The following is a 24,932-nucleotide window of genomic DNA, read 5'->3' on the forward strand; positions in this document are numbered from 1 at the left end:
AAAAATAAAGTGTTTTACTTTCATACATAATGAGACATTATGTATGAAATATGTTAAAAGTCTTGACAGTAGCACATGTTGTCACGAGAAAGCAAAGCCCCCTTCTGAGGCTGAAGGCATGGCTTTTAAGCACACCTTGGCAGGTGTGCACGATTAACTTGATTGTGCCTGTGCACCACCCAAAGACCATTGCACTGCCACGGCCAGGGGGGTGTAGAGGTGGCGTAACACTTCTCGCTAACACTACACGTACAAAAGCTACTGATTACTTATTGAACAGGTTAAATACATGGCTCAAATTGCTCCAGACAAAAGGGGGGTGAGTATGGCTGTTTGTCAAAAATCGGTACACATATTGACGAGAAAAACCCCAGACCTATTCAAGTTAGCGAGACTAACCTTACTATCTTCTGAGGCACACCGGGCTCCAGGCTAGCAGGCCCCCTCCCCGGGATAGCCGCTCTGCAGACTAATCTGTCCAGGGAGTGCAAAAACAAGTTCTAACAAACAGGCCAAAACAACCACACTCAACAAAATAACAAAGAAAAAAAATCGAACAAAGAACTCTGGTCCAGTCTCCCAAAAAGGTTCAGAAAGTCTCGGACGAGCCCCCGTGTTACGACTGGCTCGGAAGCCGCAACAAAATAAATAGTTTGGAACCCAATTGATTGATTTTAACTGGCTCTGAGCATTAACAAATACAGGTTTTCCTTGGTGGATGAGTCAAAGGACAACGTCCATGCCAGGATCACCTTAAACCTATTTCATCTTCATGCTAGCGGGCTGCAAGGCCCCCCTCCTCCCCTTGACAAGGAGCTTTGCTTTTTTTTTTTTTTATCAAAACAGGTCTGAAAAATGTTTGGACATTACTAATGAATGAAGAATGTAACTAAGAATGAACATTTGGAAACTAAACAATACCAAAATCTCTCCGGTTCAAATTGATGAACTTGGAGTTGAAATGTCTGCAGGATGAAGAGAACAAGAGACGAGCTGGCTTTAATAACCCCCCCCTCCGTCCTGCCCTGTGTCCGTCCCGTAGGATTCATCCCTCCCCCTCTGATCTTTGGTGCTGGGATCGACTCGACATGCCTTTTCTGGAGCTGGGAGTGCGGCAAGAGGGGCGCCTGCCTGCTGTACAACAACGTGGCCTACAGGCACCTGTACGTGGGCCTGGCCATCGTGCTCAAGGGCATCGCCTTCCTCCTCTACAGCACCACGTGGTACTGCTTGCGCAGGAACTACCGGAAGTACATCAAGGCTAACGAGAACCACATGACACAGACGGAGTTCTATCCGTCCCTCACAGACACGGACGGCCCCAAGCTGGTGGACCGGACAAAGTTCATTTACAGCCTGGAGGACCACGAGATCTGTGAGAATATGGAGTCGGTTTTATAACGCAGACTTACGCAGCGGAAGGAGGTCAAAGATGTTAAAAGAATATTTGAAATCGCTCGAAAGATACTATTATTTAATTTGTTTTTATTCTGTTTTTTGAAAAGATTAAGATGTTTTGATAAAAGCCAATCTATTTAAAGGCCCGTTTAGGTCATAGGAAGATTCTCACTTATTTTTGGTTGCACGTCCGTGGCAACTTTTGAAGGGTCCATTTTTGTAGTTAAACTGTCAACAAGCTGTTGTTTAGTGCCAGTCAATTCCTACTTTGAACGGGTGGCAGACAACACGGCTCCGTTCTAAAGTCCTTGTTGATCTGAAGCTAGTTAACATAATTGTATGCTTTTAGTTGCATCACTACTAGCCATATCTGCTTAGGTCTGTCATCTGTCTGAAACGACTGAGTCCGTTCAGCCTGTGTTCTGCGTCGGTCTAAACAGTCTCACAAATTAAATTGTGATTTAAACAAAAATAAGTCATGGACAGTTCTTCTTCTATCCATATTTAAAGTTGCCAAGTGTTTACAAAACAAATGTCATTTAATACACATTTTATATAAATGGCGCAGTGCAGTTTCTTATAAAAAGAAAGAAGAAGTTAATATCGGGTTGTTTTAGTGTCCTGTTGACAAACTGTTACTAAGCGAGACGGTGTGTTTGTGCAGCGTTCTCTTGTGGTTCTCCTGCTGGATAATAGACACTGTTTTTGATACCGTTTGGACTAGACTGCTAAGTCTGGCTGTTAGGGTTGCAAAATGTCTGCAATTTCTATGTTATACCGTCAATGTTTTTTTTTTGCGAGATTGAAGTTTGTTTTTCACTATAGCAGATTGTAACGTTCCCAGAGTTTAATCAACTTAATATGTCTTAATGATAGATTTTAAATTAAGGATTTTATTCTTATTGGCTATAACAGTTTTTTTTTTTTACTTTACACAAAGGTTTAAAATATATTTGTTTAATAGGTATTTGAAAAGTTCAAATTGAAAATATATGATCTTGGTTCTACCAAATGTTTGTATGTTACTTGTGGTTGCGGACAATTCACAGCTTTGATGTATGTGTTGCATCATTAAACAAAAGAATACGGCTTGTCACTTAGAATGAAAGGTGAAAAGTGTTTTTTTCAATTTTGAGGTAATGCAAATCTCCAAGAAAAATCACTAACTGTATTCCTAGCCATGTATTTAAATCATTTAATTGCACTTATTGGCACATATGACTTTGGTTGAGGGTTTCTCTACATTTACAGTTTTAGCATTGTCCCTTTTCTTACACCTTTTTGTATGGCAACATATCATTTATTTTATTCTGAAAATAAAACATTTTTCAGAAAATTAACAAAAGTGATTTATTTTAGTTAAGCGAACACATACTGTGTGCACATCAGAAAAACCAGCACCTGGAAACGAGCAGCAAACTGGTATGAGAACATTGCTTGTTTGTTTAGGGTCAAATTAAATCAGTTTAAAGTCTTAATCTAATGATGAAAGTAATGTAAATATAAATGACCTCTTCAATGTTAATTATATATTTATAATCAATTTAATGTATGCAGATGTGTTTTTCTTTTTCTTTTCGACGGGCCTGCAACATCCTATTCATTTAAATAAGCAATTTGTTATGCAAGGAAGGGTAGCAGATGTGAGGAACATCACAGATGGCTATGCCAACAAAGGGACGGGGTTCGGGACATAAAGCGGCGCTGTCCCTTTAAGGCGGTGGTCCGCTGCATGGCCGTGTGAAGGTACCGGTTAGGTATAGTGTTGCCAGATTGGGCCAGATTTCCTGCTGGGGGCTAGATTGGGCCAGATTACTGGCTGCTGTGCCAGTGTTGCCAGATTGAGCGGGAAATCTGGCCCGATCTGGCAACACTGGTTAGGTACTACACGCTTTAAAGTTTGATTTGGGAATAGAGGGGTTAGTCCATGTAGCGGCCCCATCGGCCAGGGTGTAAATATATCCGTTTCTAACTGAAATGAGCTCAATGTGTATTTTGAGGTCACAGGAACGACCGGGTCGATTTACGTTAATGTAAAATGAAATATTGGGCTAATGTAGCATTTGTTCAGCGGGCTTTGGCTGCAGTTGACCGCTAGCTGCAGTCACCGACACCCACCTCATCATGCGGTTGGGATTCCTCACACTGATGTTTGGGATTATCACACTCTTGGTTATATTTTTAAAAATGTCCGATATTACGGAGGTAGAAGAAGGTACTACGTAAGTATAATGTCGTTTTATCTACGCAGTGCATGATTCAGGTTTACAGCAATCGTCCTCAGCTTGCAACACATGGATTTAAAACTCACCCATCCCGCCTTATATCAACTATAAGTAATGTCGCAAGTTCTTGTAATGTATTCATACAATGTACGTATGACACATGGTTTTAGCAGATGTGTGTGTGTGTGTGTGTGTGTGTGTGTGTGTGTGTGTGTGTGTTTGTGTGTGCAGACCACACACACTGGTATGGTTACTAGTGGATGAGAGTGAGAGATCTGGGCTATAATTCACTTGTCCTGGGAGAGAGGGAAGGAGGGGTACATTTCCCTTGTCCTGGGAGAGAAACAAAGACCGTATAGGATTAAGGCAATAGGAGGTCTGGGCCCTGGACTTGTAGTCGTTAAGAAATGCAGCTTGGATTCTATTTATGAATCCCAATTAGGCTCCTGTGTCTCATTCTGCAATGGGGTCATATTGATCCTTGCATACACTTGAAGAATATATTACGCAATTGAGGATCCAGTCCAGCATAACACAGTCAATGTTGCGTCTAGACTTGATGTAATTGCATGCATTCATCTCATATGCATCTGTGACCGATGATTGAATGGTTTTCTATACATATAGCAATGCTATATCCATATTGTTAATGTTGGAGTATAATGAATTGAACGTTCAATTGAATTAAATCAACCCTTCTAAAGTTGGCCACATGTCCTTTGTGTGACATCGAAAACTTTGCCAAATATGACTGGGCAGACACAGTGATGCATCCTCACATATCAAAACCGCACATGTCCCTTGACATTGTGGTGTATGGGATGCTAATATGTTGATGATCGATTCGCAACATATAACAATTTATAGATATTATTGTTGATCATTACAGTTCACAATGTCCTTCATATTCATGTACAGCTTCAGCCCTCAAGTATTTGACTCAGTGTTTTTATTTCACACTGACGCAAATGGGTTATGTGGCATAGTTATATAACACATATAAAATGTGTGAAAATAATAGCCCAAGATCCTTGGGAAAGTTGCTGGGCAGATTTAACATGGAAATGATGTAAAACAAAGTTCATTGTCTCTCAAGACAAATACTGTCATTTAGGAAACCTGCAGGAAAGGTGGATCCAAGTCCTCTGTCAAGTGTAGACAAATACATGAGCCACCAGTCGGCCCGGAACCCAAAAAACACTGCCAACGTGTCTTCAGATCACTGGAGCTTTAATAAGACCCTCTCCAACCTCATCAGGTAAAAGAACCCATCCCTCCACACCAACGATACACAGACAGGGTAATGATGCATTCGTAACACGCTGGTTTTCTCTTCCCCTCTTATTTAGGAAAAACATTCTGAGATTCCTGGATCCAGAGAGGGACATATCTATTTTGAAAGGCACATTGAAACCAGGAGATGTCATCCACTATGTTCTCGACCGGCACAGCACTACCAACATCTCAGAGAACCTGTATCGTCTTCTTCCCACCGTCTCCCCTATGAGGAACCAGCACCACAGAAAGTGTGCCATCGTTGGGAACTCTGGGATTCTGCTCAACAGCAGCTGTGGACAGGAAATCGACTCTTATGACTTTGTCATCAGGTATGAATAAGTTGTAAATGAAAAGATACTTAATACATTTTCGATTTGCACTCTTGGTTCAAAAATGACATAAGCTTTTTCATTGCACCTACTCTGCAACATTTTCCTGCATGTTTTGGAAGAATATGTTAGGCCGATGGTAATCTTTGATCCAGCAGTCCTGCTATGTTATAGAACTTCTGGGGGAGACGGTACAGAGTCTGGGCAGGAAACCAAAAACAGCAAGGGGTGGAGTTACCACTTGTGCTTGTTTTGTTACAGAGATATTCTACCAAAGAATACTAATTTGCGCGAGTGTATGCAGCTCTCAGAAGGGCATTTTATTATGTGTATTTCTACACTGGCCACTGGCCAGTCTACAAGGCGTGTTGATTTGAAACCCTTTATAGACACTTTTTTAACAATTTACTACTGCTGGCTGAATTTGTGTTTGCCAAATCCCTGCCTCAAGATCCCTGCCTCAAGCAACATGATTAGTCGAAACAAAAATGAAAGAAGTAAAACACATTGTTCTTCCAGATTTCAGCTCGCCTGCCAACAGACTTTAAAGAGCCAGTAAACCCAAAATCACTTTTGTTTTAAACGTGGTCATTTGTCTTATTTGATCGTCAATGTAGAAATCTTTGGCATTTCTTCACTACTCAAATAAGTCTATTTAGAGAGAAAAGGAGTAAAATTGGATGTTTCGGGCATTCTTCCCAAAACACTACATGATTGTTCCACTCTGCTGCGAACGCAGGTGGCCTTCTTTTCGTGAAATCAGACTACCTTTTCTGAGGTAGTCTGTCTAGGCTGTGGTTGACTGCAATGTCCCTGAGAAAGTTTAGCATTTCGGACGCTTATAGTTTAACGCCACGGTGTGTGTGGATGGTGAAGCTCTGCCTATGCAGTGATGTATTTAATGGCCGTGTCCAAATGAGGGTAAGGCTTCCTGGACACCTATAGTAAAATGCTATGGTGTGTGGCGCATTTCGTATACAACATTGCTTATTATAACACTCAAGTGACACAACGACGATACTGAAAAGGTATCATAAAGTTGACATGGGTCGTAACCATGGGGATAACACGCCCCCCTCTTTAAAATTGCATAGTGTTCGAATTCCATCTGAAACAGTTGGCTCACTGGCTCTTTAAATATTAATCTAAAGTCTGATCGGGGAGACTAGGGCCCAGTCCCATTTCTCTCCCCTTATCAAGAACACTTGCTTTGAGTGCCCTTAGCTGCAAGTCAGCTACCGAGCTGGCTAGCATTCAAGGGAGGATTTTAGGGGAAAAACAGAACTCCCCCACTGCTCCCTTATATAGTATTTGAACACCCTACCCCTTCGTGGGAACATGCAAAATCTATGGTTAGAGCTCAACTCTAGGGGAAGGGGGAGAATTGGGACAGGGCCTAGGTCTGTCGTTTCTCCGCACGGGAAAATTGGTTTCAAAATGGCCGAATAAAACGAGACGTCGAGAAGGGAAGCCCCTGATCTGTGACCCTGGAGGATTCCTCCTGTGCAGGTGCAACCTGGCCCCGGTGAAGGAGTACTCTGTGGACGTGGGCCGGCGCACCAACCTGGTGACCATGAACCCCTCGGTGGTGCAGCGGGCCTTCCAGGACCTGGCCAGCCCCGAGTGGCGGGACCGCTTCGTGGCCCGGCTGCAGAGCCTCCGGGGCAGCGTGCTGTGGATCCCCGCCTTCATGGCCAAGGGCGGGGAGGAGCGCGTGGAGTGGGCCGCGCGCCTCATCCTGCTGCACACCGTGGGCATCCGCACCGCCTTCCCCTCGCTGCGCCTCCTCCACGCCGTGCGGGGGTGAGCAGGAGATCCACCGCCGCTCATTTGTGTGATGTGTCTTTTTGTCAACGCACGCACGCACGCACGCACGCACACTTTTATCTTCCATTTAATTTATTATTTAGTATTTTTCTAATTTTGGGGGAATCATTTTTAACTTGTTTTGAAAGACCAAATATAACAAATACAAAGAAACTGATAAAACAATTAATGTAACAAAAAAATAAGAATAAACATCTAATAAAATCCCTCCATTATCACAGTGGATAATGGACGGGCGGGGGAGCCGGCTGTCTTCCGCTGTGCCCGCCTAGTCTGCTTTACCTGCAAGCTCAAGTCTCAAGGGGCTTAGAGCGACTACCCACCCAACGGTTGGCCTGTTGGCTATTTATAACCGGATCTTTAGAGGCTGATCACTGCAGGCAAGCTGCTCTGTCCTCTAGTCACCACTGCTTCACTACACTGCTATACTCTCTCAGTATTATGGGACGGAACAGTGTGTGTGGTTTGGCTAAACTGAATCAGTCTGTTCAAATCGATGCAGCAATACAATTTAGCGACTGGAGTTCTTGATAACTCCCAACTACATTACATTAGAAAAACTACAATTTCTCCCACAAATGTATATAATTCTTTTTAGTTTTTTTGCAGAACAGAATGTTAAGGATGTACTTCATGCAACGTTTTTATTTAGTAGTTTTTTTTTCTTACCTCAGACCCACCTCCTGCTCAGGGACATATTAGTGTACCCAGTGGCACAGCAGTCCATTGGCACACAGCCCACTTGAGGAGACAGCAAAGCGCTCATCCAGGAATGAGGTTAAAAGCTTGAGTGAGCTTCTGTGGGCAGGCAGAGAATCGTAAGCGGTGTAATTCTTGGCACTTGCCCCTTTTCTCAAGAAAGGCATTCTTCGATTTACACACCCACTCTGCTGGGCCCCTTGGGAGATATAGATACTGAAGTCGATACATAGAGGCTGTGTAAAATAATATAATATAATTTGATCGACAGAAAACGGTTAGAGTGAATGCTCATTTTACTCCAATACAGCATTGAGTTAGTGCAAAAGATTGCAAGCTGGAGTCTGTAATATTAGGCATTGGGCAAAAGATAGGGAACCTATTTGATTTGAAATGCTGTGTGAGGCCGTACAGGCCTTTTGTCCATTTTGAAAGACTCTAAGAATTGCTCGTCTGTGCTATTGTTATCACTTGGTTGCTTTGGCTTTGTAAAAAGTTCTGCTTCTGCTTTTAAATGTGACCTTAGCGGTAAAGTGCACAGCTAGTGGGAGGTGTAGACAAATGACACACATTAACAGTGCCAGCCGCTGTTGAGAGGGTTTCAATCATGTCATCCAATCTAGAATGCAGTGCAGTCCACTCCCAAATCTCAGCAGACCTCATTCAAATTAACCTGTCTCCGTGACAGCAGAGCTTCTAATTAGGTGGAGGAGGTTTTACAGGGGATGCTCTCTGTGAATCCCGGTAACCAGGGGGTTGTTAGAAGAAGAACAAACAGTTCATGTGTGCTCGGCACACATCTGAAGGGTAAATGCAAGTGAGAATGTAATTTGTTAAAGGGTCTGTGAGGGCACAAAGGAGTGTCAGATATGGTCATTTGGAATTGGTCTTCATATCAGTTATATGTCCCCTGATTCCTATTCTTTCAAATGAGCATGTACAAAAGAAGATCTCTTTGAGGAGTAATTGTGTTGGGGTTTTACTTCCAGTTAATTGTTTAGAAGAATAGATTGTGTTTGTGTGCTCCTGCGTCTAGATTTCCATTGGCTACTAAATACAAGTATGCATACGATATCAAATGCAACGCATATTGTGGTGTAACGTGTGTTAGTCAAGGCAAAAATATGATTTTGACTGAACACATTTTGAATTATTCCTGTCCTCTAGTGTTTTTAATCCATCCAGCCTGTGTGTGTTCTGTAGATACTGGCTGACCAACAATGTGCAGATCAAGCGGCCCACCACCGGCCTGCTGATGTACACCATGGCCACACGCTTCTGTGAGGAGATCCACTTATACGGCTTCTGGCCCTTCCCGCTGGACCCGCGCGGTAAGCCCGTGAAGTACCACTACTACGACACCTTGAAGTACGACTACACGTCGCACTCCAGCCCCCACACCATGCCGCTGGAGTTCAGGACACTGAACACGCTTCACAGGAAGGGGGCGCTAAGGCTCCACACTGGGACCTGTCCTACTGGGCAATTGCCAGTTGAGAGCGGCCAAGACCAGTAGGGCTGCAAGTAAGGTCGTCATGGAAACTTTTAGCTGAACTGCTCGGGGAATACCTTGTGTTTGACCAAGCATACAAAGGCCTATCCAATGGGGCTGTTGGCCAGAATAGAATGTAATTTATACATGTTAAGATTTCTATTGTAATCTTTATAATTACCCTAATTGTTGTAGTAAGTGATAAGATCAGCTTTTTGCTGGTGGTAATTGTTTACAAATATTTGATTCCTGTTTTATTTCATTTATTTATTTCATTCAACTTTTTGGTTCAATATGGATACATTTATATAAACAAATTGAGTAATGATACTGTGTTTGTATTTTCTGGGACTTAACAGTATTTTTACAGAATGTATGGCTATGTTCTCCATGTGGTCACAAATGTTAACCCTTTCAAAATGTTTTGGGGAAAAACTGATTTTATTTGAGCAATATGTTTCAATATAAATTGTAACACTTTTGAGTACAAGCACCAATGTGCATTGTTGTAGGTTTTTCTTGGGAGGAATGGCATACTTCTATTTATGAAAACCTACAGCTCACATTCCATGCAGTTTTGGTCTTCCTTTATACTATATTAGGAATTATATGGATGTACAAAATCATCATGCCTTAAAATATCCAGAATATTTGTATTGAGAATTTGTATTAACTTTGATTCCTGCTCTAGTGGTGTGACTTTTTTTGCCTGTTTACAAAATGAGAGCTCAACTAATTTGACCTTTATTTCAAGCTCATTGGAAATCAAACCCAGTTGGTTTACTCTCCATTTGACCTTAATATGAGAAAATCCATGATAGGCCTGAAATATCTTTTTGGCATTTCCTTTTTTCTGATTGTTCACTTCTTGGCATATATAGAATGTATATTCCAGCCATTTAACATTGGCTAATATTTAAACAATATCTACATTTTCATTAGTATAACACTTTAAATCTCAGAGAGTGCCTGTGAAGCTGCCTCTTTATAACGTATAACAGACAAGTAGGTGATGTCCTGTCTATTCCCATTGGCTTGAATGTCGTGCTCTTGATCTATGTACATGGGCAACAGTTCTTGATTCCAGCATTTTTAAGCAAGCATATGTTCATTGGAGGACACACCTGTTGATGGAGGTTACCGCTGTTTGACTGAAACGGGAGCATCATGTGTGTTTCGACCTTCAATCAAAGACATTTGGTTTCCTTTTGACCGGATTCCTCCGTAGACTTTACATTTCCCTGATTATGCTGCTAATGAAGTTAAATTATAATAGATATACAAGTTACGGTAGACATCAGCCGGCTGAAGTCACAAATGTTTGTTTGTATAGGTAGAGTTTGACAAAAATGGGAAACTTCCTCTGCCCAAACTAACGTTGATAAGGCCATCTCCCAGCAGCAGCACTTAAGGTACTATTCCACTGAAGTGCAATGTTCCTACTGTCAAATGAATGGTTTCTATAGCGTTAAACTACTTATCTATGTATTATGCCTATGTATAATAAAAATGAACAATACTGCCTTTCAAGAAACACATGGCTGATTAAGATGTGATGAGAACTAGCTACAGATAGAAAAAATAAAAGGTTATTTTTACAAGAATGCCTAAGTGGATGATTCCTTAACAGTCCTAACACTGTATGATACAAACATCCCTGTATCTGTGTGTGGGAGGTAAAATAAACACAGGCAAATAAATTACACTTCTAGACTCAATATCCTAGGTTACCTTTGCTTTAGAAATAAAAAGGGAAAATTATTATTTGGACTGGCTTTTCATGGTCAATAATGAGACGATCCACCTTGAAATGAGGGTGAAGTTATGAATTCCAAGTGTCAACGCCTTGTATTTCCTATGATCAGCCTCACAGCCCAGCATGAAATCCAATAGACCTGCAGACTTCCATCTCCTAATGGACCCTATGGATGTAGTCTGTTTCAGAGACAACACAACCAATGGATATCTGTGTCTCGTTGCTTCATTTACGGAATACATTCAACATTGATAGAAGTTTGATGTTTCTGAAATTAGTCCTTAACTGATTCAAGGAAAAATGCATATGTTGTATACCATGAGACTTTCTGTTTGTCTGCAATAATAGCTTTAAGCCTTTAAACAAATCATGAACGAGTTTAGGACCTGTTAAACATAAGGATCAGTTAAACATAAGACGGATGAATAGCAAAGGATGTTTGCACTAAAGAGGGACCGTGAGACCAAACACAGCTGTTACCTGGGGATATGAAACTGGTCTATTTGGATTGTAGATGGGGATTCAGAACTTCAATTTACGTGTATGACTAAACTGTGTCAACCAACCCCAAGTGTGTAATATTTAACTGATGACAACTTAGTATGTAATAATCTATGTATGTTTGATCTAAATCTGACTCAATGTCCAACAAATTCACCTAATAACAATATTTGATATAATCTTTAATATATGTCCAATGAATTTACAGACATGTACAGATAAAGATTTGTAATATGTATTTTTGTACAGAGTAACACATACAAGAAAGGTAACACAGGACTTCAGATAGTGTTAAGACAAAAAAAAAAAGCAGTATTCATTTTTTTGGGCGGGAGGTAAAAGCAACCCAGTTTGACCCAGGTCTCAAAAAGCACACACACACACACACACACACACACACACACACACACACACACACACACACACACACACACACACACACACACACACACACACACACACACACACACATCCTGTCCAATTGTCCTTGAGGAAGGTCAGTGAAAGCCTACATTCCTTTATTGACAAAGGAAACTTGATCTAAAAAACACCAAGAAAAAAATTAAGCCAAAGGCCAGCCATTGTTAAAGAATAGTTATCAGCTCAGAGTTTCAACCGTGTGACCGAAGAGTCATTCGTAAGCAGTTCCATTTCTGACATTCCACTCAGCAGCTGATCAGTGATTATATCAGAGGGTTGACTTTATAGAATGAATCCAGTGCAATCTTTGACATGAAAGTCTGCCTACTTCTAGCTAATGAAATGATATTTTCCTTTCCATGAATCAGTAGATCTGCAACAAAGTAGAAGCAAAGAACTGACTCCTGATATCATGTGCAAAGTCAGTTCTTATTTGTGCCATTGGACACCAAGGAACCACCTTCAGTATGGCAGTAAACAGCATACTGTTAAAACACAAATGACATCTGTAAATTAACAATGCTTTCTAACATTTGATTCATCAAATATTGGTCTTGGCTGTAGTCAAATATACAGGATGGGGAACTTTGTTATTATGGGATGGTGGCAGCCCACATATTAAGACTTTATAAAAAATGTCAGAACAGCAACCTTCAATAAAAATCACATTGCTGAAGTTTGGGAAATTGTCATGGTTTCAACATACAATACAAAGTGTGTAATGTAAAGTACTTAGGATGTTCTTCTAACAAAGATTGATGTGGACGCCCATGCTTCCATTCACCTGTAAATAAACAAAATAGGAGTGAGAATGACACAGCATTAAACGATGAAACAGAACTAGTATTGAATCATGCAACCCATGAAGGAAGTAAACCTACATTCTATGGTAAGACTTGGAAGTCAAGAATATCAGGTTTACAAACTGTTAGCAGGGAGGAAATGGTTCTCTGAACAATTGCGATGGTGGAAGGGGCAAACCTTGAGTAAACAAAAGTATTGACGCAAAGGGCTAAGATGTCTTGCAAACGCCTAGCTATTAAAATAACAGAGCTCCCTGGCTTCCTACAGGCAACGCCTCATCCTTCCATTTTAGTTTCAGGAACAATGTCAAGAGGTCACAAGCCTGATTAAATCAAAGAGGGATGCAGCAGTGAAAAAACAACCAAGTCTGCAAAGCAATATTATAGGTATTGATGATTATTGAAGATGTTGACGTTGTTGATAAATACCAGAGCTATAACTTCTTTGTAAATACATAGGTAGGCCTAGAACATTTTAAAATATATTAAAAACATTTTATCTTGGATGACGTGTTAATGTCTTAATCCCAAACCTGTACTTGACATCAAAGAGGGTTGAGTCGTCTTCGTCCTCATTGTCTTCATTGAGTGGCGCCATCTCCACGCGCTCGGCGGGCGTCGTTATGATGTCATACTTTCGTGTTTTCCGAATTCGCCTTCCAGATCTAAAAGGGAAACACGGAATTGAAAACAAAACAATATCACGCCAAACTTCTGCATAGAAAACAGGCCTATGTAGCCTAGGTCTATTGACCATATGTTAGCATCTGCTTGTGTCCACGATAAGCGGGTTTAATGGCTGTATTGCTCTTGGCAGATGTGTTGATGTATATGAGACCATTCAACCAACGACAAAACCATCGTTGTTAATAGCCTATTCATAAAGTGAGAAGGACTATCTTCTCCATCCCTTCAACCCCCCATGTAGCCTAGCTCCCATTCACGACTACGACTCTTGGCAAAAACAACAACAACAACAACAACACATTGAGATGCACGAAATGCGATATTTTTGGAGATGATTATTGGTTATGTGGTCAAAGGACCACTCGAGCGATGCAGCTGTTTTTGCAATCGGGCCTACCTGATTACTTTAACGACCAGGTACGTGATGAGCACAGCTGTCACCACGACGATGAGGATAACGACGATCTTCAAAGTGGGCAAGTGGGTCAGTATGGATGATATACGAGACTCGGTGGTCGTCGTGGAAGAGTTCATCTTCGACTGATCCTCAGTCATGGATGTGGTTGAGATCAAACGCGTCGCAGGTGAGGTGAGAGTCTGTGGTTCACCGGTGGTGCCATGCCATGCCACCGCCAACATCACTAATGTTAGGATTAGTTTATATTTCGTCATGATGATGGGCAAAATAAATGACAGCTGTCAAAAGTGCGAAGCCTTTCGGAGGTTGCTGGTTGAAGTTTGGCATAATCCCAAAGTCACATGATTGAGGCTTGTTTGATTGCGTTTGGATAATTCAGCAAGCAACGAAAGAATCCAATAGTCCATGTATATTGTCCAGTCAGTGTGGTCGAGACGCCGTATCCTCGTCTCCAGCGCTCCTTGTCTCTGCCCCTGGACAGTGTTGCCAGATTGGGCCAGATTTGGAGCGTGTTTATCCGTGACGTGCGTCCTCTCGTACCTTCCTGAGCGCGTTTGAAACGCGGGGGATACGACATGGGATTATCTGGCATGGCACCGGAATGGCTCGGTACACAAGTGTGGCGAGTCTGACGATGGAATAAAGACCGCGTTTTAACATTTTAATTGTATTTAACTACTTAACACGTTATTGAATTTTTCACCCAAATGAAGCCCCAACCTTCCCCCACCACGAACCCCAACCCACAAACACACACGCGCACACAGCTCCCTCTCCTGTCCCTCTTCTCCTCTCACCCTCACCTCTGGCCCTGTGTGTGTGTGTGTGTGTGTGTGTGTGTGTGTGTGTGTGTGTGTGTGTGTGTGTGTGTGTGTGTGTGTGTGTGTGTGTGTGTGTGTGTGTGTGTGTGTGTGCGTGTGTGCGTGTGTGTGTGTGTGCGTGTGTGCGTGTGTGCGTGTGTGCGTGTGTGCAAATGATCGGCCTATTCATAGTGCACACCAGGGGGCAGCACATAATAACATATACATTTGTACGGGATGCTATCTATTTAAAGGTTACGTTGAACGTTCAGTTTAAATTATTGCTTTCGTTTTGAAACCACATGTCCCAACGTTGATAAACCACACCTTAGCATTCGGAATATATATATAATAATATAATAATATATATAAGAAGAACCTACTAGAAGAACCTACTACCAAGTGTGCGGTTATCAAAAATAATGCAAGCCATGGGTGCTCGAGGTGAATTTCAAGAATCGGAATGGAGTATTTACATAAAAATAATTATTATGATTTATTTATTAAAGCAGATAATTCTCTATTTGATTTGTGATAATTTAAGATAGGGTTATGCTATAGGGTTATCCTATAAACGAATACCGAATAAGTTAACATGAACACCACTAGTAAATGAATAGGCTACTAGACCAAAGGTCCAGTAAGTACAATTTAGTAGCAACTAGTGTTGTTTTTTTCAAATAAATCAGTTTAACCAATTGAAATCGGTTATCTCATGGTCATCATAGACACTGTACATGTTGTATTACTCCATCCATAGTGGTACACTACATTCATATACCTTTAATTATCGCGAGCTGTTATTTTCTGATAACCTAGCACTTCATTTTGAATACCAACTTCCTCCGAAAGAGTGATGGCCTACTTTCAGATTAACAGGAAAACAACCTCTCCCTCAATCCCCCTCATCCGTAAACTGCCCTTTGCTACACTATTTCACACATGGATTAAAAAGGGTGTGAGCCTCCTAACCGAATCCTCTAAATCTATAGGATATGTTGGCCAAAGGGCAGAACATGCTCGTCTTCACTAGGCTGTAAGAGGCACGTCCAAGAGAGCATCTTGGACAATTATGGTAGAATGCCATGGTGTGTGTGTGTGTGTGTGTGTGTGTGTGTGTGTGTGTGTGTGTGTGTGTGTGTGTGTGTGTGTGTGTGTGTGTGTGTGTGTGTGTGTGTGTGTGTGTGTGTGTGTGTGTGTGTGTGAAATGTATGTCGCTTCGTCTGGCTAGCGGATGATTCTCATCATGTCGGCGAAAGAGAAAGGATAAGCTTCTCGGACACTAGTAGGCTAGTAGGCTACACCACGACGTGTGGCGAATTTCATATACATCATCCCTCATTATAACACTCACACACACACACACACACACAGTATAACACTCAAACACACAACGATGGTACTTTAGTATCACAAATGGGTCGTAGACATGAGGATAACACGCCCTCCACCTTTCTAGAACTCTTAGGCCGATTTAATTAAAAACATTCTCTCTAGATCCATTTGTCCATTCTAGGCTACTGTAGAGACACCGTGTGCAACATGATGCCCCCCCCCCACCACCCATTGAGGGGGACCCGTTTCCCAGTTAGGGAGTGGGTTACAATTGTAATCAATATTGTGTTCGGCTAGATGCCACGTAATTGTACACAATGCACCTTTAACTGTTAATTAACTGTTAGTTAATTATGAATGGTTAATTAACGTACCCTTATCATAAAGTGTTGCCTCAGTTATATAGCCTACAATTCGAAGCAACAGTTGAATAATGGTCTCACGTGAGCAGACTGTTATCATTTTTTTTTTTGACTTGATTGGGTTAGGCCTGGGCGTTACACTAGATTAAACTAAATTAGGCTCATAGAGCTATGAGATTGATAGCCATGATATGGATGTTTTTCAAAAGAGAAATAGCATTATCAGCAGACAATGTTACACAAGCATACACAGCACAGCCTTGTAACAATGCTTTCAAAACGTCATGTGACCAAAGTTTACTGAGATGTTTTCCTGAAACCATGCATAGGCCTATTACAAAAAGTATTTCCTTACAGTCCAACTACACTTTAATAACAAGTTATGAAATCTCTATTCAAAGTCTAAAAACAACCATCACATATGAAACCCTTGCTCTCTGTGTGGTATGCATTTTCTTTGAGGACGAGGTAAAGTTCCAGCTCCTGGTCCGGTCCTGATGTTGAGGAGCAGACTGAGGTACCAGCTCCTGGTCCAGTCCTGGTGAGGAGCACACTGAGGTACCAGCTCCTGGTCCGGTCCTGGTGGTGAGGTGTACACTGAGGTACTAGAGGTACCAGCTCCTGGTGAGGTGTACACTGAGGTACTAGAGGTACCAGCTCCTGGTGAGGTGTACACTGAGGTACTAGAGGTACCAGCTCCTGGTCCGGTCCTGGTGAGGTGTACACTAGAGGTACCAGCTCCTGGTCCGGTCCTGGTGGTGAGGTGTACACTGAGGTACTAGAGGTACCAGCTCCTGGTCCGGTCCTGGTGAGGTGTACACTAGAGGTACCAGCTCCTGGTCCGGTCCTGGTGGTGAGGTGTACACTGAGGTACTAGAGGTACCAGCTCCTGGTCCGGTCCTGGTGAGGTGTACACTAGAGGTACCAGCTCCTGGTCCGGTCCTGGTGGTGAGGTGTACACTGAGGTACTAGAGGTACCAGCTCCTGGTCCAGTCCTGATGTTGAGGAGCAGACTGAGGTACCAGCTCCTGGTCCAGTCCTGGTGGTGAGGTGTACACTGAAGTACTAGAGGTACCAGCTCCTGGTCCGGTCCTGGTGGTGAGGTGTACACTGAGGTACTAGAGGTACCAGCTCCTGGTCCGGTCCTGGTGAGGTGTACACTAGAGGTACCAGCTCCTGGTCCGGTCCTGGTGGTGAGGTGTACACTGAGGTACTAGAGGTACCAGCTCCTGGTCCGGTCCTGGTGGTGAGGTGTACACTGAGGTACTTGAGGTACCAGCTCCTGGTCCGCACACCTCTCCGAAGTGTACTGAGGCCACGTAATTTAACTGTACTTGAGTACGGATGGCGTGCTCACACTAGCCAAACGATCTAGACTTTAGGGGGAAAACATACTCGGGCATGGTGCAGATGGCCCAGTGTGAGTGCAGCCTAAGGTACTTGATGCTTGATGATCTTAACTTTCCATTGCAGTGCTGCAGTGTAAAGGGGTCCACAACAACCATCTCAATATAGCAATAGTAAGAATCATTTTGATTTTGTATATAAAGATGTAGAAATTGTATGGTTCTTGCTGATGGTAAAATGGTTAGGTCCTATGTTGGGGATGGTAGGTTTAAATGTAAGGAAGGGTTAGGTCTGGATTGGACAGCCACACATTAATTTGAATGAAAGTTCAAATTAATAACTTAACTTAATAACTTTCCCACCTTCTTATTGCTTGGTGTATCACAATCAACAAGACCCGAGAACCATTCCAAGCAAACAAAAATACAACTACAGTATGTTTTATTTGTTACACAAACGTGTGTAGCCCATGATGTAATCCATAGCTGTGACCTAAATCCACCTTGTTTCCTCAACCGCCCTTAAACTAGAAAGGAATGTGTATCAGGTATCAACCCGCGTGACTGCAGTAAACTTAATGAAATATGTTACAAAAAAGTTGTTGAATGTTAAAAACCTAACCAGCTGGTCTAGTTGAACGTGTATGTGTTGCTTCACCTCTCCACTCCTCCTTGCATGCTTGAGGTGTGTCAGGAACTGGTTCAACGTTTTCAGTGAAGTGTGGCATTATACCAGAGCTGCCCACAATATCCTTAACATTACTTTACATTAAACATAAAGTTGTTGGACAGCTAGTAAGTGTGCTGCTTAGATATTATTAATAATTATAGGTCTGGAAATGAAAATCAGGAATACATTTTTGTTTCAGTTGTATTATTTTAGGAAAGGAACAGAGGTACAAACTCATCCAAACTCATCCAAATCTCATTCAATGTGTTTTATATTGTGGTGTATGGGCTTCAACAATTAAGCCTACAATATTGTCTGGAATCATCTTCATTTAGGGGAATCATGTGGCTGCTGGTTAAGTTAAGTTAAGTTAAGTTACGTTTATTATATATATGGGCTATCAAATGTCCCGAAATGTGTTTGTGTCAGACTTCAGACTCAAAGCCCGGATGGGGGCGGGACGTCGGAACTCTCCCGTTGCTAAGCCGATGATCTTTTTAAAGAAATCTTCCACTGCCATAAACTCACGCTGCCCGATCTCGTAGCTCATTGGCCAGTGGTGTGGGTGGAGTATTGAGCAAAGCCCATTCCTGAACAATGTAGGCAAAAATATGTGAAGTTTGTAAACTGCAATCGTAGCCCTGCTTTGCAAAGCTTTACAATTCTGGAGCATATACTGTGTATGGCAATTACCTGTACCAGGCACTAATACCATTGAAATATTTTTTTATTAGGTGCTATGGTAGGCCTACCATCTTATCCATGAAGGCCTACTTTATTATTAGCATTTATTATAAATTATTGTTTTATAAATTAACTTATTCCACCATTTGATCATTGTCGTTGGTCCACAACCTTCTAGATAAGCCTTTATGCTTATTGTGGTTTAATCATCTATAGGCACATGTTACCTTGCACGGCATTTAGCTCGATTCATTGCATTACATTCTGCAAAGACAATTCTATGTTTTAAATATAGCCTATGATTCTATGTAAAAAAAAAAATATCGGAGATTTGGTCCCCACAAGTTAAAGATACAATTCAATGGATACTTGTTATTATTAGGCCTCATATTATTCAGATATGTTAGTCAAGACAGTCGTTTATCTAAATGAACAGAAAAAACAAACAAACCAAAATGCATGTTTCATCGGGTTGTGGTCTAATCAACATTGCAGTGTGACAGACTAGTCCTGGGAGCTGGTCGGGAAGTTGTGCGTGCTTACGTTGAAGGAAAGTGGGCAGAGCCAGTGGAGGATAACAGCGTAGGCAGTCCCGGGGAAGAAGACAGACACGGCAGAGGAACCGAGCATCCACACCAGCAAGACGCGAGACGACACGATGGGGCCGAAGAATCGACTAAAACGTCCAAAAACAGATACATCTACCACCTTCCAAACAGATGAAATGGGATAGTGGTGCCCTGCTTCACGGGTAAGGATTCTCCAGTCCTCATGTTTAGTGTTCACTACTTGTGGTCGAGAGTCGAGGCGAAGAGCAATATGGTGGAAAGGACGACTCTAAAAGACAGGAGTGCAAAAATGGCTATGGTGTGTTTTAGTCGAGGAATATAACTCTACTCTGTCGGTGTTTAGCACCCCCGCGTTCCTGAAGCATATTTATCCTATGGGTTTGGTAACACTTCAGTTGTTAGTATTTGGAAGAGATACTGTAAAAGTGTTGGGTGTTTTTCCTCAACTACGCATTTAAAATGGTCTTTGTCCTTGAAAGGGCAAATGGCCTCGTCGTCGTTTTGTTGGTTTTAAAAGGACCAGAAGGGATCATTGTCGTGTTCAATGCTTACAAGTTGATGAGTTACCCTGAATACAATGGACTTTGGGGATTTTTGGACTCTTTTGGATATATTTAACATTTTGTGTATTACGTCATATCTAGAATAAAAGGGGGAAAAAGGAAAAAAAGTTTAATTTGACGTGCAGTTTGAGGAATTACAAATGTGGAAGACAAAAGATATCAGTGGACACTGGAAGAGATGAGATTTATATTAGAATGGTATAAAATACATAGATAAATTGCATAAAAATAATATAAATAATTAAGCATCAATTGGTGTCTTCTGTAATGTCTATATATATATATATACATACAAATGAAATGTTATGTTTATGGCAGGTAACACATATCAGATAGCTGAAGTTTTGTCGAAATCTAAAATAGGGTGTTGGCTTTTAACCCTTTAAGGCAGTGAATAGAAAAAATACCAAAAATATTTATTTTATATTGTCAGATTGCCTAAACCTACACAAATTATGGGGGGGAGGAGATTACCAGACTACACCATTGATACATGGAGAATTTTACAACAAAAAACAAATGAGCATTTATTTTCTACATTAAACAATTAAAAGATTTTGCTTATGGGGAAAAGGGGTTATCTGCCTACTTGAGGAAAATCTGGAGTAAACAGTATACTAAATTGTCTTTTCCTTCAGCATTGTTTAATGCAAATGTAGATTACAATTTTGTTGTTACAAATTACACATTAAACTAATAATTGATTATGCCTCTTATTTTTGTAGGCATTTTCCCAAGTCTCCCTAAAGAGGATTGAGAAGAAAACGAGGAACAATGCCGATCATCCAAGGTATATGGTATGCATGTTACTTTTAAAGATTTCGGCCGTTTTAAATGTGAAAATGTTTGACTGCCACACATTTACAACCAGTAGGGAGTGCTGTTTTAATTTTTTTTACTAAACCTTTCTTTCACCATATTAAAGGTGTAACGCATTGTGACGTATGGACCATGACGTGGAGGGGACTCTTGAGTCGAATGGCACTTGGTAAGTTTACATTTATTCCCAAAATTGTGAACTTTGGGGTTTTTAAATGTGCTTTTATACTCACATTTTCAGTATTGTCCTTTCACGTTAACGCATACTATCGAGCACTTGTTTGATTATGTTAGCTGTGAATTACTGTGTATATTAGCTTTTTCCGTAATCCAGAAAAGCGCATTAATGTGTTATAAATACTAAGAACCCAAAGATGTTTGAGTTACAGACTCACCAAAGTCAGATTTTCGGCTTGACAAGCGTTTGTGCACTGAACACCTTGCCGAACTAATTGGAAAATTTATTCAGTCATAAAATAGTTTCCCTAAACAATAGCAACATTACCTTATTTCGAATATTTAACTATAAATATTTAGTTTGAAACAATTTTTCCGTTATCACCCTTCATTTGAGAAATTCCAGATGAGAAAAAATGAAAAAAAAAAAAAAAATCGCATTGTGTTGAATTTCAACATTTCACAAACTTAGTTATTGCAATGTGCAAGCTTTAGCATTTGTAATGTTGTGGTCTCACAATTTAGTCTTTCTAAAACCATGAAATACTTGGAAACGTGGAAACAAATTAAAAACAATTTGGCATTGGCTAATGATGAAGGGAAATGTATACAGAATTCCGACAATATTTCCCTTTCACTTTCCAAACTACAATTTTGTTTGTATTCATACCACGCATTTAGCAAAACTTTAAAATTCTTAATTTCAACCTCTGAAAATCTTTTACATCTTATCCTATGGAACCGTTAAACCTAATATATAGTCATGGTATGAGCCGCCGTGGACCCAAATTATCGACTCATGTGCACCGTTAATTCATGATTTTGGTTTTTTTGGTACCCCTTGCAATTATGACCCTATGCAAACATAATGCGCAAACTGTGTGTCCACACCAATGTTTTGGCAAAACAATGAATGTGCATAGACGCCCTCCCGCCTCTAGGAGCATACTTTTATGGTCTTCAATTGTATTACCAAGAGAAGCCCAAAACTTTACAGGCTTGTGCTTTCAAGTTGGGATTTTCACATTTTGCAGCACAAATGTTTATGGGTGCGATTTTAAAATGGAAAGGGCCCCTTTTTGAAAAGAGACCATTTATGAGGGACTAGAATTCTTTCAAGATGGGAGCATATTATGAAACCGATAAATGGATTTCCATGATGTTTTCAATTTTAGAATTAACTTTTTAAAGAGATTGACATGACATTGGAGCCTGGCAATTATTTATTCAGGCGTTTTAAACATTTGTAGGGCATATATTGCGTCTTAATTTAATAATGCTAACTTGGTATCACCATAAGACCATCTTGAATTTCTTTTTACATGAGTCAATAACAATGACAGCTGGTCCCCTAAATGGGTACTATAATGTCCTATTCTTAGTAGCATTTTTGCTGGTAGCTATATATACCTCTACCCTTAATTTTTTGGTGCAATTTGCACCAATTTGCCGATATTTACCAATATGTCGCGGCCATTCATGTTTAAGTTTAATTTGTAATCATAATTCTTTATATTTCTTATATGATTGTCTGCCTTTTCCTGCCTTCGTTAGACGACAAAAAATAATTAGAATCATATTGGTTCAACTGTGAAAGCACACTGCACAAATGTAGCATGGCTTTATATTTTGCTCGGCTCAATTTTGGATGTGAAATTTTTAAAAATAAAAGGTGCGTGAGTAATACAAAATAGGGTAGCCAAGTGGTTTAATAGGCTAGTTCAATTACCTAACAAGGTAAAGTATACGCATATAATTTTTGGAAAGACCGCTAAACATCTTAAATGGTAGCAACAAAATACTACATTTTGCATTGGTTTTCACATTCGAGAAACGTTCACGTCAGTAAAAAAGGAATTCTTTCCATATAATGTAAAACATTGCTTTGACATTACAAAGAGATAGTCATATATTACCGTCAATCTAGACGATGTGCTGAGAGACTACGATTTTGGGCTTTCGATATCTCATGAACAAGGACGACCCAGTAATAGAGGAGAAAGACATTTGATATCGCTTAAAGGACTTTTAGTACTAATTTGGTATTGCTTGAATTTCCATCAATGCTGTGATCTGAAATGGGGGCATCAAAACTGGCATTAATGTGGATTTGTACAACAAAATTCTCATGCTGCATCCAGCTGCTGCATTCAGTTTCCTTAACTTAATTTGACTACCCTTACTGTAGCATCAGTCCGTAACCACTTTGTATAACTAAACTTTAATTATGTTCTTTTGTCTCTTTTAGAGATGAGCTGTTAGGCGATAGGACAATCTTGTAAGATGGATGGATCCATGGAAGAAGACAACTATGTAAGTATTCATGTTGTGTTCGATAATCTTTTATTAAACTCAAATGCAATATTCTTGTTCAGGCCATCGAAAACACTGTTTGTATAATGTTATTTTTTGTGTGTGATGTAGCCTGTACTTTACAAGTAATTTCTAGATGGATTTATTTAGATTGATGTGTTTGATTATTGGCTTTTGATTCCTGACATGTGAAGCAAATTTATTGAGATGTATTATACTTAAGGGGGAGTTAATTATTGTGAAATATTTGCCCCTCCCCCATACAATCTATAATGCTTATTTCCATTCAAGAGATTTGTATTAAATGCTTTTTTTTGTACCTGTTGTCTTCTGAGCATAATGACAAATGTGGTTATTTCCCATTTTAAATGTTCAGATTTTCACATGTACATTATAATTGATATAGAATGGAAAAAAATTAAATCACATTTGCTTGCAACATTTTTGAATGGGTCACTTTTACCCTTACAAGGCAGAATTATGGGGTAGAAGTTTGCTGATCTATATTGAACCCCTTGTGGACAGATATATATTTATGTTTAGATTATAGTTGTGTGTACAGTCTGTTCTATATTTTTGCTTGAATCAGACGTTTCAAATTAATTGGTTTTAACCAAAGCATGTCATTCACTTTGGAATTTTTTTTTTTTGCCCGACCCATTTGACTGGCTGATACAAATGCTTGTTTTTGTCAGTCTTTTTCATTAACAATGTTGCATGGTTTTCTGTACCACTGCATATTCAAGGACATACGTTTTACCTACTTGGTAAACGGTTTGTCAATGTCTACATTAGCAAATCGTAACCCTTATACAAACATTTCTGTGAGTTGCTCATAGAATAACAAACCAGCTAAATGCTAGCAATCAACGAATTCCGGCTAAAATCCTTGCTCAACATTTGACGTTGGCTTTGAATTCGTTTTTTGCTTAAGTGCATTGCAACAGTATTTATTTATCATTTTGCATTGTGGGCTTACAACTTTTTCCCTCTTTATCCTATCAAGACCTTATTCATCCGGATTTGCGGAAGTGGGCAGCGTTGTTTGATATGAAGACGACAAGTTGTTTGGAGTGAAGCCAAATAATGACGAGATGAATCCTTTCTCTGGACTATTTTCAACCAGTGGATTTTTATTTTGCGGAAATTTTGCACTTTTGCAATTTTTTGGAATACCGATTGAAAAGTGGACTCTGAAGTTGCCGATTTTTTTTACGAAGATATTGTATTTTATCGTTTAAATGTTTTAATTTGAATAAACTATTCTAATTGTATTTTTTCCTTGACTGGTTTATTAGCGTTTTAAGTTTTGACTTAAAAGTACCAAACTTCAATCTTATTTTCAATGAAAACTATTAAATTATACTGCACTTGATGCAATAGCAATTGTTTGTCATCTTGTCAGTAAAAGTGGAGACCTGGAATTACATCAGTCATACTGAAGTTGCTAACAAGGAGTGT

The 24,932-nt window shown here is 40.3% G+C and overlaps 3 protein-coding genes and 1 long non-coding RNA gene across 4 annotated transcripts in view; 3 read left to right on the forward strand and 1 right to left on the reverse strand.

Annotated features, from left to right (window-relative positions):
• The window catches only part of slco3a1a (solute carrier organic anion transporter family member 3A1a), a 28,345-nt gene extending 25,602 nt beyond the window's left edge, over positions 1-2,743 (forward strand). The window contains exon 10 of the mRNA XM_084477704.1: positions 1,043-2,743. Coding sequence (XP_084333830.1) covers positions 1,043-1,401 — 359 coding nt within the window. The 3' untranslated portion in view covers positions 1,402-2,743. The remainder of the gene's footprint in view (positions 1-1,042) is intronic.
• Positions 2,744-3,342: 599 nt separating this feature from the next.
• Positions 3,343-9,272, forward strand: st8sia2 (ST8 alpha-N-acetyl-neuraminide alpha-2,8-sialyltransferase 2; the record flags this gene model as incomplete). The annotated part of the gene is made up of 5 exons (XM_084477025.1): positions 3,343-3,620; positions 4,720-4,881; positions 4,973-5,230; positions 6,740-7,033; positions 8,960-9,272. Exons 1-5 carry the CDS (start codon positions 3,523-3,525, stop codon positions 9,270-9,272), a joined length of 1,125 nt encoding a protein of 374 aa, XP_084333151.1. The 5' UTR covers positions 3,343-3,522.
• A 2,429-nt stretch (positions 9,273-11,701) lies between these two features.
• On the reverse strand, positions 11,702-14,485 carry fam174b (family with sequence similarity 174 member B). The gene is made up of 3 exons (XM_084476730.1): positions 13,813-14,485; positions 13,262-13,393; positions 11,702-12,709 (listed from the first exon to the last, which is right to left on the reverse strand). Exons 1-3 carry the CDS (start codon positions 14,085-14,087, stop codon positions 12,706-12,708), a joined length of 411 nt encoding a protein of 136 aa, XP_084332856.1. The 5' UTR covers positions 14,088-14,485; the 3' UTR covers positions 11,702-12,705.
• A 5,091-nt stretch (positions 14,486-19,576) lies between these two features.
• Positions 19,577-24,750, forward strand: LOC311357718. Its single transcript, XR_014637895.1, has 5 exons — positions 19,577-19,781; positions 20,888-20,952; positions 21,088-21,150; positions 23,407-23,471; positions 24,478-24,750. It is a non-coding gene; the product is annotated as an uncharacterized lncRNA (long non-coding RNA).
• The last annotated feature ends 182 nt before the right edge of the window (positions 24,751-24,932 follow it).

The sequence above is a fragment of the Micromesistius poutassou genome (assembly GCF_964030765.1).
Source record: "Micromesistius poutassou genome assembly, chromosome: 13".
In the NCBI taxonomy this organism is placed as follows: domain Eukaryota; kingdom Metazoa; phylum Chordata; class Actinopteri; order Gadiformes; family Gadidae; genus Micromesistius; species Micromesistius poutassou.

Excerpts from the sequence above, each read along its gene's own strand:
- fam174b (XM_084476730.1), bottom strand. The coding sequence starts at position 14,087 with ATGACGAAATATAAACTAATCCTAACATTAGTGATGTTGGCGGTGGCA. Across the intron at positions 13,394-13,812 it reads CTGGTCGTTAAAGTAATCAG|ATCTGGAAGGCGAATTCGGA; the intron begins GTAGGCCCGATT and ends TTTCCCTTTTAG.